We start from the raw sequence: 20,501 nt of genomic DNA on the forward strand, positions 1-20,501 counted from the left end.
TCTCTAACAAACCTTAGTTTGAAATCAGTGCAAAGAAAACCAGCTGTTATCCTATGTGCTTTTGACTCCTGTTTAATGCTTTATGGCAGCTCAGCACTTTAATGGAAGTCCTACCCCACTATTAGACAACTACAATCAACAAAGACTATTCTTTATTTTACAACCTCTTGGCAAAGTCCTTGCCTTACCTACATAAACATCACTACAAAAAGATATGAAGAATTCAATTATTTAAGAAGATAAATCTCTTTAAACTGGGGATATGGTGTTAACAACATATCTTAATGTGCCCTATAAATATATCTATCTCTCTATGCCGAATATGAACTGCTGCTACCTCCCTTAGCTAGATTTATTTTTGACCATGGTAATACCTCATGATCTAATGGTAAGATGGCAAGCTACAATCCAAGTCTTTGCAAACTTAAAAATGCAAGTTGTTCTTAGAATGGTGTCTGGCTATTTCTTTATCAAAAGACATGTCAGTAATTTAGTATTTTAAGCCTTCATATTTTTTGTTCATGTAAGCAGAACATTCACAGCATCTGTGAGGAACATTAATCTAGTATTAAATGATATGAGTTGGCTATCATTCGTAAAGTCTGTTCCCAGAAGATATTTAATACTTGCCTAGCGTTAACGGAAAAACCATCAGCCTGAATTTTATTGACGATATCTGAGATATCCTGTAACTATACACCAGTGACATTTCATTGCTTCTCCAAATTTAAAACTCATACAGGCGATGATATCCAAATGGAGAGGGCACATGTCTTCTATGAACTGAGCTTCAAATCATTTCACCCTCTACATTTCTTGGACAGAATGATCCACAAACGATGCAGTGCACTTAAGCAATTATCACTTCATGTAATAATGTTATCACTGGTGTGTTCAGTATTTATGAAAACAAACAGGTGAAAAAAAAATATATCAACCTAATTATATAGTTATCTGTAACTGTCAGCACTTTTGAACAGGGTGTATATAGTAGCTGTTACTTTGATTTACAAAGTATTTTTAGCTGTATCAGAAAACATGAATGTGTGATATGAATGAGGATAAAAACTTTTTTTGAAAAAATTGTACAGGGTCACATGAAAGATAAGCCTGTGTATAAATTAAGTGGCCCCTTAAATGGTTGTATTTTCAAACATCAAGAAGCTATTCAATTAAACCCATTGTATATAAACATCTAGATGTTTTAAATTCCTTGAGAAATAACCTAAAAACAACAAACAACACATTAATTTTTATTTATCTTTGTAAAATGCAAATAAAATATTCAGAAAATGAAACCTGCTTATTCATTTATATGCAGAGAACATATCACTATCAAGCAACAAGGTGTCAAGCATTCCTGACCAAACTGAGTAGGGCACTAATGCTGAGGAGGCAGGCTGGTTGTATATAAAAACAGCAGCCCTAGACATCTGCTCCAACTGATTGGCATCAAAGACGGGTGAGTCCAGTCAGCTTTTTACAAGCATTTTTGACCTATCAAGATCTACTGCTAGTAGTTAAAATTTCACTTGTATTGTTAAATTCAATTGGTTATCTTATTTTATTATCAAAGGATTTCTTTTTAAATGTATAGTTAAAAGCTTAGCTAAAATAAGGACACAATTATGAGACTAACATTGTATTGCTTGAAAATTCCTTGGCAGCACCTTGACATCCTTGGGATACCAAGAACTTTCTTTCATTAGTTGGGGTAAATTATTTACAAACAAAAACCAAAAACACAAATTTTACAAGTTCTGTAAGACACTTCTGATGTATGTTTCCCTCTGTTATCCTTGAAGCATCAACTAAATCGCCACCATGAGCACGGACGCGGAGATGGAGCAGTATGGCCCTGCGGCCATCTACCTCCGTAAACCAGAGAAGGAGAGGATTGAGGCCCAGACTGCTCCATTCGATGCAAAAACAGCCTTTTTTGTAGTTGATCCTGACGAGATGTATGTCAAGGGAAAACTTACCAAAAAGGAGGGTGGCAAAGCCACAGTTGAAACAGACAGTGGAAAGGTAGGAAATTGACTATATAATTTGAAATAATGTATACAAATATTTGTCCACATTTATCAGCCACAGGCTTTAATTGTTAAAGTCTATGTGCATCTATTAAAAAATACATTACATATATTGTATGAGTCTCTGAAAAATCATGTTAATATGTCTTGTTTAGACTTACACTGTAAAAGAGGATGACGTCCATCCACGTAACCCACCAAAGTTCGACAAGATGGAGGACATGGCCATGATGACCCACTTGAATGAGCCATCTGTGCTGTATAACCTCAAAGAGCGTTATGCATCATGGATGATCTATGTAAGATTTTATTTCACAGTGTACTTAATTTCTTGAGTTCTACAATGCCGACATAATGAGTTGTTTTATACACTGAAAAGTGTAACTATGTTTAATATCTATTGTTACAGACCTACTCTGGGTTGTTCTGCGTTGTCGTGAATCCCTACAAGTGGCTTCCAGTGTATGATGCTACATGTGTGGCAGCATACAGAGGCAAGAAGAGAATTGAGGCACCACCCCACATCTTTTCCATCTCTGACAATGCCTATCAGTTCATGCTCACTGGTAAGACCAACGTTACTTACGAATGACTGGAATGACACTCACTATTCACTATTTACTTAAAGAATAATAGGAATGGAAATCATATGATCTGCGTATCTTTGTACTTTAGATCGTGAGAACCAGTCTGTCCTGATTACGTGAGTATTAAACAAACTGTCATGATGTATCTTTAAAGACCAACTGATAATGAAGGACAGGTTTACAGTATGTTTCTTCTAAACCAGCGGAGAATCTGGTGCCGGAAAGACTGTCAACACCAAGCGTGTCATCCAGTACTTTGCAACAATTGCAGCTATTGGAGCTAAGAAGGCTGAGCCTACACCTGGCAAAATGCAGGTAAAAATGATTGCCATCAGTGCAAAATAAATTTGTCATCGACATTTATTAACACATTTCTTGAAAACCTATGGTAGGGTTCGCTGGAGGATCAGATCGTTGCAGCCAACCCTCTGCTAGAGGCCTATGGTAATGCCAAGACTGTGAGGAATGACAACTCCTCTCGTTTTGTAAGTGTTAACAGAGGAAATCACAAGCTTATGCTTATGATATGACTGCACATCAAAAACTATGCTAATAAAAACTTTAATAATGATATGTCTAGGGTAAATTCATCAGAATTCATTTTGGAACCACCGGCAAACTTGCTTCAGCTGATATTGAAACTTGTAAGTAATTTCATGCATTCAGCCTAGTCACCTATGTTTGAAGTAGACCTTGGTCCCGTTTTTCTTAATTGTTACCCCATTTATTATGATCAATATTGTCTTATATACAAGTAAAATGGCAACAGATGGTGCTGTTAGATATGCTATATCTGATGTATGAGACCATGTTAAAATTCAGCATTAAAGAGGACTAACCCTTTGTTGTGTTATGTGAAGAGGGTTAGAGTGGTGTTGTCACTGAGGATGCAGCTAGAATATGATATATACATTCACACAGTAAGTGACTGCCATCTGTTGGTCTAGCTGCACTGCATGCCAGGAAAAGTCTAGCATTAAATCTAGCAGTGTATGGATTTCTGGGATTCGTTGGAAGTTACATATACTGAAAGTCCCTCAAGTTAGAATTATAATGATTTTACAATCTCAAACTAATTTTTCCAACTTGTAGATTTTAAAATCTCCCTGATCTGTGATTCTCAGATCTGCTGGAGAAATCTCGTGTAACCTTCCAGCTGTCTGCTGAGAGGAGCTACCATATCTTCTATCAGCTCATGACTGGCCACAAGCCTGAGCTGTTGGGTGAGTTATTGATAGAAACAATGCTTTTCTTAAAACAGAAGTGTACACTAGAACTACAACAAAGGATACAAAGAAAATAAAAAATATATAAAGGGTTGAATGTGACATAATAAAAATAGATATTAAAAAACATAATAACACTGTGAGATGAGGCCTTAATGACAGGTTTAACAAAATGTAATAATTTAAAAAAAAACTTGGGAATTTCATGTCATGTGTTTCTTGTATTTCAGAGGCTCTTCTGATCACCACCAACCCCTATGACTACCCAATGATCAGTCAGGGTGAAATCACTGTCAAAAGCATCAATGATGTTGAAGAGTTTCTTGCCACTGATGTAAGAGCACAATTAACTGCTAACATCACATTGCTATATTGGAAAATACGAGTTTAACAAATATTAAGATATAATTCTTTCTTATGTATTGCAGACAGCCATTGACATCTTGGGCTTCTCCGGTGAGGAGAAGATAAATATCTACAAGCTGACTGGTGCTGTGATGCATCATGGCAACATGAAATTCAAGCAGAAGCAGCGTGAGGAGCAGGCTGAACCCGATGGCACCGAGGGTAACTTCAGAATTAATGTTCACTCATCATGCAAGTTTTGTTGGGTGTGGAAAGATAATAACTCAAGGTAATGGGTACTGTTTTCTGTCAGTGGCTGATAAAATCGCCTACCTCCTGGGCCTGAACTCAGCTGACATGCTCAAAGCTCTGTGCTACCCAAGAGTCAAGGTCGGAAATGAGATGGTGACCAAAGGTCAGACCGTCCCACAGGTAATAGAAAAATCCATACATAAATGTTGAATTAGTTGTTACATTTGAGGAAAATATTATAATGATCTGTTATGTCCTTATTCCTTAAATCTAGGTCAACAATGCAGTCAGTGCTCTCTGCAAGTCTATCTATGAGAAAATGTTCTTGTGGATGGTGATCCGTATCAATGAGATGCTGGACACAAAGCAGCCAAGACAATTCTTCATTGGAGTCTTGGACATTGCTGGTTTTGAGATCTTTGATGTAAGCCAATTAACAAAAATCTGATCAGTGTTGAAATTAAGTCCTCAAGTGCCTTGAAATTACATATCTTTCTCTTATAGTTCAACAGCTTGGAGCAACTGTGCATCAACTTCACCAATGAGAAACTGCAACAGTTCTTCAACCACCACATGTTTGTGCTGGAGCAAGAGGAGTACAAGAAAGAGGGCATTGACTGGGAGTTCATTGACTTCGGTATGGACTTGGCTGCTTGCATTGAGCTGATTGAGAAGGTAAGCAAGTTCTGTTGTGGCCACAAGTTTTGAATTCATGTACAAATGTTCACTTTTTCATAAAAAATGTAAAATCTCCTCAGCCAATGGGCATCTTCTCCATCCTTGAAGAGGAGTGCATGTTCCCCAAGGCCTCTGACACAACTTTCAAGAACAAGCTGCATGACCAGCATCTTGGGAAGACAAAGGCTTTTGAGAAGCCAAAGCCTGGAAAGGGCAAGGCTGAGGCTCACTTCTCTCTGGTCCATTATGCTGGTACAGTGGACTACAACATCACTGGCTGGCTGGACAAGAACAAGGACCCACTGAATGACTCTGTGGTTCAGCTCTACCAGAAGTCTGCAAACAAACTTCTGTCCATGCTTTATGCCGCCCATGCTTCAGCCGAGGGTAAGGAGGAAAAACCCTTGAAAATCCCACAAAAACTGAATGATAAAACTTGACGGAGTTGTTCACACATTTTTTAAATCAACTTGATTAACATTATCTTTTGAGATGGCTTTCTCTCTTTCTCTCTTTTGAGAACAGATAGCACATAATTGATGTCTTTCATCAGTATGAGGCATTTAACCAGACAAGAAATTTAACAATGTTTCACGTCAACCAGACCCTAGATTGCATCTTCTATAGCAATCTAACAGCAATCCATGTTTTTGAATAATAGCTGAGGCAGGTGGTGGAGGCAAGAAGGGTGGTAAGAAGAAGGGTGGTTCCTTCCAGACTGTGTCTGCTCTTTTCAGGGTATGTAATGTCCATTTATTTCATTTATTTCTTAAATTAAAAAACGCTTTAAAATAGAGCTGATCTGTATGTTTGTAATGCTGATCCACAGGAGAACTTGGGCAAGCTGATGACCAATCTGAGGAGCACCCACCCTCACTTTGTGCGCTGCTTGATTCCAAATGAAACTAAGACTCCAGGTGCATTTTTTATGAGAAACAATTCTTAAATATAAGGCTAAAGGAAACATGATGAACATCTTAATGAATATGCATTTTGCAGGTCTTATGGAGAACTTCTTGGTCATCCACCAGCTGAGGTGTAATGGTGTGCTGGAAGGCATCAGAATCTGCAGAAAGGGCTTCCCCAGCAGAATCCTCTACGGTGACTTTAAGCAGAGGTGAGTCTTCAGTGGATGTAATCAAAGTCACTAAGGTAAATCTTACACTGAAGGGTGAGAACAACGTCAGTAACAACGTCCGTTGGCCTTGTAGATACAAAGTATTGAATGCCAGTGTCATCCCTGAGGGACAGTTCATTGACAACAAGAAGGCTTCAGAGAAGCTGCTGGGTTCCATTGATGTGGACCACACTCAGTACAAGTTTGGACACACAAAGGTACCTTATCAAAGGCTACATTACCTTGTAGAAGTTGTGTCATATGAGAAGTTGCTGAATGTTTATTTCTGTTTTTAAAACAATATAGGTGTTCTTCAAAGCTGGTCTGCTGGGTACCCTGGAGGAGATGAGAGATGAGAAACTGGCTGAGCTGGTGACCATGACTCAGGCTCTCTGCAGAGGATATGTCATGAGGAAAGAGTTTGTCAAGATGATGGAGAGGAGGTAGGCTCAATGGGGGTCAGTTTGGTCTGACAGCCAACAACTTACTGGAGTTTGCAATTCATAAACACAAACATTTGTCTGAAATGACATTTTATCTATCTGACTTTTCCAGAGAATCTATCTATAGCATCCAGTACAATATTCGTTCATTCATGAATGTCAAGAATTGGCCATGGCTGAAACTCTACTTCAAGATCAAGCCTCTCCTGAAGAGTGCTGAGACTGAGAAGGAGCTGCAGCAGATGAAGGACAACTATGACAAAATGCAATCAGACCTGGCTACTGCCCTTGCCAAGAAGAAAGAGCTAGAAGAGAAGATGGTTGCCCTGCTGCAGGAAAAGAATGACCTGCAACTGCAAGTGGCAGCTGTGAGTAAAAAAAAAAAAAAAAAAAAACAACTAATAGGACTCTTTCAAATCTATTAGTGATTATGCATGTACCCGGAACTACAGTTACATTTAAAAATCAAGCTCAATTTATTAAAACCAATGAATATGGACTTACAGAAAACAATCTCACAATATACTACAGGAAGTTGAGAATCTCTCAGATGCTGAGGAAAGGTGTGAGGGGCTCATTAAGAGCAAGATCCAGATGGAGGCCAAACTCAAAGAGACAACTGAGAGACTGGAGGATGAAGAGGAAATCAATGCTGAGCTGACTGCCAAGAAGAGGAAACTGGAGGATGAATGCTCTGAACTGAAGAAGGATATTGATGACTTGGAGCTCACCTTGGCCAAAGTGGAGAAGGAGAAACATGCCACAGAAAACAAGGTCCTTTCTACTTAGAGAATCCTTAATGAATTCTTTTGATGTGTAAGTGTGTGTACATATAGAAAATTAAAAAATGACGCAACATACTGTCTCCCAATTAAGGTGAAAAATCTGACAGAGGAGATGGCATCTCAAGATGAATCTATTGCCAAGTTGACAAAGGAGAAGAAAGCCCTCCAAGAGTCCCACCAGCAAACTCTGGATGACCTCCAGGCAGAGGAAGACAAAGTCAATACTCTGACCAAGGCCAAGACAAAGCTGGAACAGCAAGTTGATGATGTAAGAAAATAACTGTTTTACTTGCTTATCTTTGTTGTTATTTTTAACCATAATGATTTGAATGCATCTTAAAGTTGCCATTCTGTCATTAAAATCCTGACGTTGACTGTCATCTGATAGCTTGAGGGATCCCTGGAGCAAGAGAAGAAGCTCCGCATGGACCTTGAGAGAGCAAAGAGAAAGCTTGAGGGAGATCTGAAGCTGGCTCAGGAATCTATTATGGATCTTGAGAATGACAAGCAGCAATCAGATGAGAAAATCAAGAAGTGATTTCTCTTACCTTGGAATTTGGCTTTCCCCAAAGAGCAAGAAATAATCCAAAGTTGTGCTTGCAAGAATAATTCAAAGCTAAAAATGTTTCTGATTTCATTTACAGGAAGGAGTTTGAGACCAGCCAGCTTCTCAGCAAGATTGAGGATGAACAGTCTCTTGGTGCTCAGCTTCAGAAGAAGATCAAGGAGCTCCAGGTACACATTTGGTTTAAATAGCAGACCCATAACATTATGAATGAGATTTTCATCCTCTCAGTAAGCCTCGTTGAAATTTCCAATGTCCCAATCTAGGCTCGCATTGAGGAGCTGGAAGAGGAGATTGAGGCTGAGAGGGCTGCTCGTGCTAAGGTTGAGAAGCAGAGGGCTGACCTGTCCAGGGAGCTCGAGGAGATCAGTGAGAGGCTTGAGGAAGCTGGTGGAGCAACAGCTGCTCAGATCGAGATGAACAAGAAGCGTGAGGCTGAGTTCCAGAAGCTGCGCCGTGATCTTGAGGAGTCCACCCTGCAGCATGAAGCTACTGCAGCAGCTCTCCGCAAGAAGCAGGCTGACAGTGTTGCAGAGCTGGGAGAGCAGATCGACAACCTCCAGCGCGTCAAGCAGAAGCTGGAGAAGGAGAAGAGCGAGTACAAGATGGAGATTGATGACCTCTCCAGCAACATGGAGTCTGTTGCCAAAGCCAAGGTGTGGAAGTTTCTGGGGAAAGAGGTTATGCCTTTTATAAAAATCAGAAAACATAACTTAACCAATAAATGTTTCTGTTTAATACAGGGCAACTTGGAAAAAATGTGCAGAACTCTTGAGGACCAACTGAGTGAACTCAAAGCCAAAAATGATGAGAATGTCCGTCAGCTCAATGACATTAATGCACAGAAGGCCAGACTGCAGACTGAGAATGGTGATTGATTGCTCAAAAAATACTATTCTGTACATGGGACTGTCGTGTGAAACATTATGAAATTTTATATTTTGAAGAAGCTACAAAATGCCACTTGAAAATTTGAAAATTATCTTTCTTACCAAACATTAATATTTTGTCATTCAGGTGAATTTGGCAGGCAGATTGAGGAGAAGGAAGCTCTCGTTTCCCAGCTGACAAGAGGCAAGCAGGCTTTCACTCAGCAGATTGAGGAGCTCAAGAGGCACATTGAGGAGGAAGTGAAGGTATGAAAAGTTGGTCTCTTGATGTTTTATGCCATTATTCCCCAAAAACTATTAAGACCTGAATATCAGTAATGGCCAAAGACAAAGTTTTACCAAAACAAATGTGGACGATTAAAAAGAAACTATTTTCAAACTGAGTTTACCTTTTCAAGTGATAAAAAGGACAGGTATTTTAAGAAGAAAATATATGAAAGCAGAAAGAGATGAAATAGAAAAACCTTCCAAACAACAGGAATACAGGAGAAAACTACTTTATATTATGCCTGAAGATAGTCAGACACAATTCTCTCTGACACAGCTTTTCAGGGTGTTGTTTAATTCAACATAGTTGACAAATAAATGTTAAAATCATAAATATGAGCTTCAGTGTCTCACCAACATAAACTGTGCGCTCAACAGGCCAAGAACGCCCTCGCCCATGCTGTTCAGTCAGCCCGCCATGACTGTGATCTGCTCAGAGAGCAGTTTGAGGAGGAGCAGGAGGCCAAGGGTGAGCTGCAGAGAGGAATGTCAAAGGCCAACAGCGAGGTGGCTCAGTGGAGATCCAAATATGAGACTGATGCCATCCAGCGCACTGAGGAGCTGGAGGAGGCAAAGTATGTCTCCTTTCTTACAATAGTCTGGAAATTAATCTTGATGTTTTCTCAACCAATCCATTTAGCAAAAACTAAAACTTCTACATTGCAGGAAAAAGCTTGCCCAGCGTCTGCAGGATGCAGAGGAATCCATCGAGGCTGTGAACTCCAAGTGTGCCTCTCTGGAGAAGACCAAGCAGAGGCTGCAGGGTGAGGTGGAGGACCTCATGATTGATGTGGAGAGAGCCAATTCTCTGGCTGCCAGTCTTGACAAGAAGCAGAGGAACTTTGATAAGGTAACAGAAAATAAAATAGGAGTGACACAAAAATCTATTTCAACATGTATACACATTTTGGTCATTTGTATGATTCAAGGTCCTGGCAGAATGGAAACAAAAGTACGAGGAGGGCCAGGCAGAGCTGGAGGGAGCTCAGAAAGAGGCTCGCTCTCTCAGCACTGAACTGTTCAAGATGAAGAACTCTTATGAAGAGGCTCTGGATCAGCTGGAGACCATGAAGAGAGAAAACAAGAACCTGCAGCGTATGTCAATCTTGCCTTATTCAATATGACTTCTTTTAAAATTCAAATGTTATATTTATGACCTGTATTGTTTCACTCTATTAGCTTCTTTGACAGAAATGCTTTGTCACATACCCTCATAAATACAGTAATATAATCTTCATTATTCTAATTAAAACTGGCTTCATTGCTCTGTAGAGGAGATCTCAGACCTAACTGAACAGATCGGAGAGACTGGAAAGAGCATCCATGAGCTGGAGAAAGCAAAGAAGACTGTGGAGACTGAGAAGTCTGAGATACAGTCTGCACTGGAGGAGGCTGAAGTAAAACATTTTCATTACATATGCATTTTGATAGATTTGGTTTTATTTGATTAAATCCAATTAGTCAATGTCACCTCTATCAGATATTTCTAACAAAAATGATTTCTTCAATCATTTACAGGGCACACTGGAGCATGAGGAGGCCAAGATTCTCCGTGTTCAGCTTGAGCTCAACCAGGTCAAGAGTGAGGTTGACAGGAAGGTCGCAGAGAAAGATGAAGAGATGGAACAGATCAAGAGGAACAGCCAGAGGGTGATTGACTCCATGCAGAGCACCCTGGACTCTGAAGTCAGGAGCAGGAATGATGCCCTGAGAGTCAAGAAGAAGATGGAGGGAGATCTGAATGAGATGGAGATTCAGCTAAGCCATGCCAACAGGCAGGCTGCTGAGGCACAGAAACAACTGAGAAATGTCCAGGGACAACTCAAGGTGGACTGCATGATTATAAGGACAAAAACATGATGAAAAATCATGCATATGATTACCTGTAATGAACAAGAAAATTTGTAATTTGTTTTTCTATTTTGTTGCCAGGATGCCCAACTGCACCTTGATGATGCTGTCAGAGGACAGGAAGACATGAAGGAGCAGGTCGCCATGGTGGAGCGTAGAAATGGCCTCATGCTGGCTGAGATTGATGAGCTGAGAGCTGCTCTGGAGCAGACAGAGAGAGGACGTAAAGTGGCTGAGCAGGAGCTGGTTGATGCCAGTGAGCGTGTCGGACTGCTCCACTCTCAGGTTCTCTTTTGGGATTGATAAAAATGACAGTCACATGGTCATTACAGGCATTAAAAACATTACTGACAATTAAATGTGTTTCTCATTGATATTCAGAACACCAGCCTGCTGAACACCAAGAAGAAGCTGGAGTCTGACCTTGTCCAGGTCCAGGGTGAGGTGGATGATGCTGTCCAGGAAGCAAGAAATGCTGAGGACAAAGCCAAGAAGGCTATCACTGATGTGAGTTCATGCTCATGCTTACCCTCCTCTAAACACAACCAAATACTGGTATATACTAAAATACTGGTTCACAGACTACTATTAATATTCAAGACTTTACAAGTTTCGTTCCAAAATGCCATTACAGGCTGCCATGATGGCTGAGGAGCTGAAGAAGGAGCAGGACACCAGTGCTCACCTGGAGAGGATGAAGAAAAACCTGGAGGTCACAGTCAAGGACCTGCAGCACCGTCTGGATGAGGCTGAGAACCTCGCCATGAAGGGTGGCAAGAAGCAGCTCCAGAAACTGGAGTCCAGGGTATGCTCTGCACAAAGTGGGAGCTTTATAACACAAAACTACTGAGGTGCACACCCTTTTAGTGATTAGATGAATTTGTTTAATCACTTATTTATTGTACTACAGGTGCGTGAGCTGGAGACTGAAGTCGAAGCTGAGCAAAGACGTGGAGCTGATGCTGTGAAAGGAGTCCGCAAATATGAGAGGAGAGTGAAGGAGCTCACCTACCAAGTAAGTGTTTACCCTAATAAAATATCCTGCATTCTTAATGTCTACAACATCATGATTAACAATCCTCTACCTGTGCAGACTGAAGAGGACAAGAAGAATGTCAACAGACTTCAGGATCTTGTGGACAAGCTGCAGCTCAAAGTCAAGGCCTACAAGAGACAGGCTGAGGAGGCTGTAAGTCTCTTTTGTGATCTTATGCATGTTAAAGACCAGAAACTATATTTACATCACACTGGTTACAAATGTAACATACTGTGAACCCTTCACAGGAGGAGCAGGCCAACACTCACATGTCCAAGCTGAGAAAGGTTCAGCATGAGCTGGAGGAGGCTCAGGAGCGTGCTGACATTGCTGAGTCCCAGGTCAACAAGCTGAGAGCCAAGAGCCGTGATGCTGGAAAGGTAGTCCACTTCCTGACAAATTAATAAAAAAGGGTGATGAATGGCATTATAATGTTAGTACTAAGAAGTATTATGCCTTTATGCATATTAGAGTTTTACCCACAACTTGTAGTCTTTAGACCACTTCCAGTCCTCTGTAATAGTTGGGGGGGGGGCAACAACTTTTTAAACCTTAAAATAATTTACTCTCTATTTTGTCCCTTTCAGACTGAATCTGCTGAGTAAGAGACCACATCCAAATCTCATTCAACAGAAGTCTTCAAGTATGAACCAACTGTTGAAATATTACCAAATGTAATAAAAATATGCATACTGCCTAATATCATTTTTCTGTTTTTTCTTTATTACACATCTTCTAATAGTGCTGGGTTTAGCATGGGCACTTCACACTGTTTTGAGCTTGAGTCAGTTTCTGAGGTTGTGGTTTAGTTAAAAATTTACATAAGATCTAAACTAGTTCTTCAGTGAGGAGGGATGATATGTTGTGTCAAAAAATACCAAAATATAAATATTGTCAGTCAAGTACAGTGCTTAACAAATTTATCAGACCACCTGTCATATTTGTCTCAGAGACCATCCAGCATCATGAAGTGCTTTAATGCCAACTCTTTCATTTCCAGTGAGCTCTCCACGTTTTACCATTTTGAACAGAAATGAGGGATTTCAAACTGAATTCACCCAAATTTGAGTTGGCTCACTGGGCTTCTCTGAGAAGTCAGAAATTAATCAAGCATAACATTCAACCACTAAAACTCATTTTTCTCTTCAGGAATGCAAGTAAATAACTACAATTTGACGTGTTAATAAAGAAATATCAATGTGCTTTACTATTTTTCAGTTTTTTGGTAAATCAGTACATTTGAAAATTCATGGATAACAATAATAATTATATTTTAGCATTAAAAATATCATTTGGGTTAAAGAGCTTCTACATATTGATGTATTAACCATTGCAGAAACATAAAAAATGATTTTGGTAATTATCAAGCTGTTAATTTAGGGCAGCTGTGGCATAAACCTTACCTTGGTTAGGGTTAGGGTGGTCTAATAAATTTGTTAAGCACTGTATGTCTCAGACAAATTGAAGCATGAATTTCACTGGAAATACTTTCTTATCACGACTCGAAAGTCATATTCTGTGTCACGACATCCATGTACAAGTGATGTGTGTAACTTTTAATATCATTTACATTCTTTTCCGGATGTGGGATTCATGATGTCCTTTAATAAAAAGTTTTCACTGATTCTGGAGAAAAGGGACAAACACTGAAAAAATGCAATCTTGTGCTTGGACCATTTAAACTACATGTGCATGTAACTCCAATGTCCTTAGCTACTGAGATATCCTTTGATACAACCTCACATCTTGTCTCTTTATTTCCCAGAGTGAGTTTTTCCTTTCCTATCTCTTACTTCATGTCAACAGTGTCAGATACCAAACTTGCAAAAATATTTATCCATACCATGCAACACCTATAAAATACTGTTACAAAATTCTTTGTCACCAAGGTTGACTGTAACCACAATGTTCGTGATATTTTCATATTTCGAAACATATTCTCATTTTAGGAGATGTTAAGAGGATTATTACCATTTCACATATGATCAACAGCTTCTGAAAAATATGAAACATGAAGGAGAATGTTCTCATTGTGCTTCTAACAGAGCTGACATGTCAGACAGAAGTGATGAAAAACTGTATTTGTAGTCATTTTAACTATCACATATGTTATATCAGTCAAATTACCCACTTACATAAACTATCTTATCAAAAAGAATGTGTATTTATAAACCTTCAAGATTCACATTTAAGACAATAGTTGATTAGAACACATATGATCTGCAGATTTAAGCCTGATCTCATCTCTGATTTTGTAAATAAAATTGTTAAAACAAATTAGAACAAAAAGGATTTACTTCTTTCAGATCATAATTCTAAAGGTGTACTTGCCTTATATATATCACTTTAAGTAGTCATTAAATTGTATTCATTTATTAAGTCATATTTAATGTTTTATATTTATTAGACTTAACCACCTTATCCACATTATACCTAACAATTCTAACGTCTACATGTACAAGCGCATCTCAAAAAGATTAAATATCCTGTAAAATTTTTTTTTTCAATATGCAGTTTACTTTAGTTAAATTTCCATACACTCCCCTCCAAAATTATTGGAACGGTGGGGCCTATTCTTTTATTTTAGCTGTAGACTGAAAACATTTAGGTTTGACAGAAAGAGATGAATATGTCCAAGAGATCAACATTTTCGCTTATTTCCAGGTATTTACATCTGGATCTGATACACAACTTAGAAGATAGAATTATTTGTAACAGGCAAAAACCACTGTAGACAAAAAAGGCTGGTCTCACATTTGCCAAGAGACATCTTGATGATCTCAAGACTTTTGGAGACATATTCTGTTGACTGATGAGACAAAAGTAGAACTTTTTGGAGATGATGTGCAGCCTGTTACATCTAGTGTAAAAATAACACAGCATTTGATAAAAAGAACATCATGCCAACAGTCAAACATGGTGGTGGCAGTGTGATGTTCTGGGGCTGCTTTGCTGCTTCAGGACCTGGACCACTTGCTGTGATTGATGGAACAATGAATTCTGCAGTCTACCAGAAAATCCTGAAGGCCAACGTTCAGCCATCAGTTCATGCCCTCAAGCTCAAGCGCTCTTGGGTTATGCAGCAGGACAACAACCTAAAACATACCAGCAAGTCCACCTCTTAAAGGCTCAGAAAACTAAAATTAAGGTTTTGGAGTGGCCAAGTCAAAGTCCGGACTTAAATCCAACCAAGATGGTGGTGTGATGTGACCTTAAACGGGCAGTTCATGCTGGAAAACCCTCCAATATGGCTGGGTTAAATCAATTCTGTTAAGAAATTGCACCACAGCGATGCAAAAGACTCATCACCAGTTATTGCAAACGTTTGATTTCAGTTATTGCTGCAAAGTTTAGCACAACCAGTTATAAGGTTCAGGGGGCAATTACTTTTTCACATAGGGCCAGATAGGTTTGGATTTTTCCCCTTAATAAATAAAATCCTAATTTAGAAACTGCATTTTGTATTTACTTGGGTTGTCTTTGTGAGATATTAAAATTGGTTCGGTGATCTGAAACATTTAAGTGTGACAAATATGCAAAAAAATCAGGAATCAGAAAGGGGCCAAATACTTTTTCACAGCACTGTAAACTATCTAAAAAAAAGAACACATTTGTTATTTATAAACCTTTTATTCAAGATTCACATTTAAGAGAATAGTTGATTAGAACATATGTGACCTGAAGATTTCATTTTTACATTACTTGAGATAAGAACATTCTATTGATGCATTTAGTTTTGTAAAAAAAAAAAAAATTCAAACTCAATAAAAACATGATTTCTTTACACTTTGTGTCATCTCCCTCATTGGCCTGTCATCTCCATAGAACTTACAAAGTTAATATCTGACGGTGTTGACATTTAGAGGTTGCTTTCATAAAACTAAATTGAGTTGATGTGGCAGCTGTTTTGTTCCCAGCTTGATGCCAGATACTAACATAACCTTTTAAAATGGTAAAATGATCCAAATATTTCAAATAATTTGGAACACAGTGTTGACACATCATGGTGGTGACACACAAACTATTTACATTAAGATTAAAATTACTCTAAAACTATGCAACGTACCAAGGCCTGTCTGCAATTGTGGCCTTCTGCTGAGACAGTGGAACGTCCTCTGCAGAGTGACAGCAGCTTTAATAACAGCAGAATTTATAAAATCTTAATGAATGTCTAATGGTGTTGACAAGAACTGGGGACACAACTATGAAGCATTAAAAAATTAAAAAATATTTAAAAATATTGGTGCCTCGGTATGAGATCATTAAGTTCAGATTTCCACTGGGGCAGTTTAAGAGATAGAAATACACTTTTCACACGCAGAAATATATCAAGTTCAGCCAACTTCTTATAAGCTGGTACAGTGTGATAATATATCAGTCGTAATAGGCTGATATGATAACAAATAAAATTATATTTTTTCCCTAAAATGAGCAGCACTGACTTTTAGACCAGATGTGGCATCCATCTGACACCTTATGACTTGCAAAACATATGGGGACAAAAAATCTTAACCACACGTGTTTTGCCATATTTTCAATACTGAAGGAAATTTCTTCTCAGGATCACTTATAGCCCAGATAACATTTGGTATTATCTTAGAAGAGGCCTGGCTTTGTCATGGTTCAAACATGGCTTTACTACACCTGGGTGGGATTTAGGCCATCATTCACCTCTGTATGGGGGCCTAATCATTGCTGCTTATTTGATCAATATCAGAGCAAAAGGAAATTTGTGAAGGTCAACACTCGCATGTCCAGGACCAGTCTCAGAAAGGTCCATCATGGCAGGACAGGATGGAATGCAGCAATATGCTGACATCTTGGAGTAATCAGTTAACATGCTGAGAACCAGAGCAATGACAATAGAGAGGTATCTTTTCACTCTGTCCGTTGACAACAATAACCTTAGCTTGCAATACTGTTAGGGCTAAATATTCAATTAACACAAGTATTGTTCAGATTTACTTTTGCCATTGGAAAATCTCATTAGAATCTAATTTAAAGTTAATCACAGTTTAACCTAATACTGGAAATATTAGCTATATTGCTAACAGATGACCCCAAATCCCAATGATAGCAAACCTGTTACTTTAAATAGTAAGGCCTACCTTCAAGTTTGTTGGGTAGCGTTAAAGGTGATTTTAAAACTAATCTGAAATTCCAATATTTGGACCGAAAAACTACATCTTTAAATGGCATTCATTTTCTCACACATTTTTTCTTCAAACTACATCAAACTGCATTTAAAGCAGAATTTTGACTGTCAATGGTAACAGAACTACTGTTAAACTCTTTTTACCACTAAGTGCTGAGGAGGATAAAAAAATTGGATAAAATATTCCAGTTCAAGTTGTCATGATATTGATTAAGACTTGCTGAGAGGTAGGTAAGAACGTTGCATGATTACACCTCTGAATTACAGGTACATTTTTAAAAAATTAGAATATCATGAAAAAGTTCACAATTTTTTGTCACACATTTCAGAAAGTGAAACCCATATATTATACAGACTCATTACACATAGAGTGAAATATTTCAAAACTTTATTTCTTGAAAAGTTGATGATTATGGCTTACAGATAAGAAAACCCAAAATTCAATGTCTCAGAAAATTTGAATATTGTGAAAAAGTTCAATATTGGAAAGTCATGGTGTCACACCCTAATCAGCTAATTAACTCAAAAGACCTGCAAAGGTTTCCTCAGTCTTTAAATGGTCTCTCAGTCTGGGTCAGTAGGCTACAAAATCATGGGGAAGACTGCAGACTTGACAGATGTCCAGAAGACAGTAACTGACACCCTCCACAAGGAGGGTGAGCCACAAAAGGTCATTGCTAAAGAAGCTGGTTGTTCACAGAGTGCTGTATCCAAGCATATTCATAGAAAGTTGGGTGGAAGGAAAACGTGTGGTAGGAAAAGGTGCACCAGCAAGAGGGATAACCGCAGCTTTGAGAGGATTGTCAAGCAAAATCCATTCAAGAATTTGGGAGAGTTTCACAAGGAGTGGACTGAGGCTGGAGTCAGCACATCAAGAGCCACTACGCACAGACGAATCCTAGACATGGGCTACAAATGTGGCATTCCTGGTGTCAAGCCACTCCTGAACCACAGACAACATCAGAAGCATCTTACCTGGACTGTGAAGAAAAAGAACTGGACTGTTTCTCAGTGGTCCAAAGTCCTCTTTTCAGATGAAAGTAAATTTTGCATATAATTTGGAAATCAAGGTCCTAGAGTCTGGAGGAAAAGTGGAGAGGCACAGAATCCATGTTGCTTGAAGTCCAGTGTGAAGTTTCCACAGTCAGTGACGATTTGGGCTGCCATGGCATCTGCTGGTGTTGGTCCACAGTGTACTCTGAAGTCCACAGTCAACACAGCCATCTACCACTTAATGCTTCCTTCTGCTGACAAGCTTTATGCAGATGCTGATTTCATTTTCTAGCAGGACTTGGCACCTGCCCACACTGCCAAAGGTACCAAAAGCTGCTCCAATTACCATGGTGTTACTGTGCTTGATCGGCCAGCAACCTGGCCTGACCTGAACCCCATAGAGAATCTATGGGGTTTGTCAAGAGGAAGATGAGAGACACCAGACCCAACAATGCAGATGGCCTGAAGGCCGCTATCAAAACAACCTGGGCTTCCATTACACCTGAGTAGTGCCACAGGCTGATCGCCTCCATGCCACCCCGCATTGATGCAATAATTCATGCAAAAGGAGGCCAAACCAAGTATTGAGTATATAGAAATGAACATACTTTTCCAAAGCCTGACATTTCTGTTAAAATATCCTTTTTTATTGATCTTACATAATATTCTAATTTTCTGAGACACTGAATTTTGGGTTTTCATTATCTGTAAACCATATTCATCAACATTTCAAGAAATACAGTCTTGAAATATTTCACTCCATGTGTAATGAGTCTATATAATATATGGGTTTCACTTTCTGAAATGAGTGACAAAAAATATTGAACTTTTTCATGATATACTAATTTTTTGAAATGTAACTGTATGTAATAGTTCAATACAAATTCCAATTCAAGCCACCCACCTTCAGGAGTGTCAGCAAAGCCAAATGTACGGGGGTGCTGAGTTAGAGTGGGGGTCTAGAGGGAAAGTTATGTGCTTAATGGCATGAGGGTTATTTTTTTTTAAGAAATTTTATTTCTGTGTCTCTCTCTGATGCCCATGTGCATCAGAGGATGGTCAAAGTTTTAAGAAAACCTGAGTTAAAAATACAAAATCCAACAGCTCATTTCTACTTTCTCTGGCTTTCACTAATGAGATCAATTCCACATGTTCACTAACCAAAGTCAAACTGACTACATCTGACACAGTGGCCTGATATGATTTAGTTAAAATAACAGCTGTTTTTGTTGAAATCATGATGTTCTCACATCATTATAAAGATTCCATGTTTACCTGCCTCCTTTAGATCAGCACCTTTACCTCCCTGATGTCATCACCATCACATCCACTTCTGATTGATCTGAAATGGTCAAATAACAAAAGAAATAAAGCTTTAAATAGGACATACTGCAAATAAACAAAAATCACTTAAACAGTAAATAAAGGACAGTTTTGAGGCACTGACTTATGTACAGAGGTTTTAACTTTTTAGATTCACTTTAATAATACAATATATAACAAATAATATGATACTTAAAAACATTTTTCTGGTATGAGACATTCTGCATGATAAGTTTTAACCTCAGCATATGTTCTGGTTATTCAATGTAACTATTTAATCAATTGAAGTTTGAATGTAGTGCTTTTACTTGAATTAATCATCTGGGTTCCCTTCTGCGGTGTAAATCACTTATTTACCTCCTGGGTTTTCATTCTTTACATATGGTGCTTTAAGAGGTCTTTTGTCTTCTCAGTGAAGATATTTCACTGATCCTGTCCTTAAACTTTGTCATAGCTACCTTTTCCTTAATTAGCGTTTGAGAAATTACCTGTTAGTCCAACTGCCCTTAGGATTCAGTCAGCACTGAACTGGCATTATTAGTACTGCACAGGAAGCTACGGTAAGACAAGTTACTAGCTAGCAAGGCAGAGGGCTAAACCAACCCAATTGGGGATAATACATGTCTTCAGCGGGTGAATTATGATGCATAACTCGTCATATTTCATATTTACACGTTTTAAAGAAAAAACTGGATGCTCTTTTGTCTCCTAAATAACTTCAGTCACACACTGCTCGTCGTTAGCGTGTCGGACCACAGACGGCTCGGCTGCTTGGTGGAACTAGTCTGTGAGCAACTGTTGCCGTGAACTTAGCTCGTGCAGCACTTTTTGGATCAAACCAACTATTGGGGGGGGCTCATGTTGAAGATATGATGTATTCAATTAGAGGGAGAATACGCAAATTGAAATGTCATTCATCAATATGTAAATAGTACGCAGAAAAAAATCTCGGACT

At 38.8% G+C, this 20,501-nt stretch overlaps 1 protein-coding gene across 1 annotated transcript; it reads left to right on the forward strand.

Moving 5' to 3' along the window:
• Positions 1–1,824: 1,824 nt before the first annotated feature.
• On the forward strand, positions 1,825–12,695 carry LOC121529424 (myosin heavy chain, fast skeletal muscle-like). Its single transcript, XM_041817262.1, has 39 exons — positions 1,825–2,028; positions 2,189–2,332; positions 2,443–2,599; positions 2,709–2,736; positions 2,824–2,935; positions 3,013–3,105; positions 3,201–3,264; positions 3,745–3,843; positions 4,077–4,180; positions 4,275–4,413; positions 4,505–4,623; positions 4,718–4,867; positions 4,948–5,118; positions 5,202–5,508; positions 5,783–5,859; positions 5,951–6,038; positions 6,121–6,238; positions 6,333–6,456; positions 6,545–6,681; positions 6,794–7,049; positions 7,213–7,455; positions 7,558–7,734; positions 7,855–8,000; positions 8,111–8,201; positions 8,298–8,687; positions 8,775–8,901; positions 9,049–9,167; positions 9,567–9,763; positions 9,855–10,038; positions 10,118–10,283; positions 10,461–10,585; positions 10,707–11,015; positions 11,121–11,324; positions 11,421–11,546; positions 11,674–11,844; positions 11,950–12,054; positions 12,133–12,228; positions 12,324–12,455; positions 12,663–12,695. The coding sequence occupies exons 1-39, from the start codon at positions 1,825–1,827 to the stop codon at positions 12,678–12,680; spliced, it is 5,817 nt and encodes a 1,938-aa protein (XP_041673196.1). The 3' UTR covers positions 12,681–12,695.
• Positions 12,696–20,501: the final 7,806 nt, after the last annotated feature.

The sequence above is a fragment of the Cheilinus undulatus genome, linkage group 21 (assembly GCF_018320785.1).
Source record: "Cheilinus undulatus linkage group 21, ASM1832078v1, whole genome shotgun sequence".
NCBI lineage: Eukaryota > Metazoa > Chordata > Actinopteri > Labriformes > Labridae > Cheilinus > Cheilinus undulatus.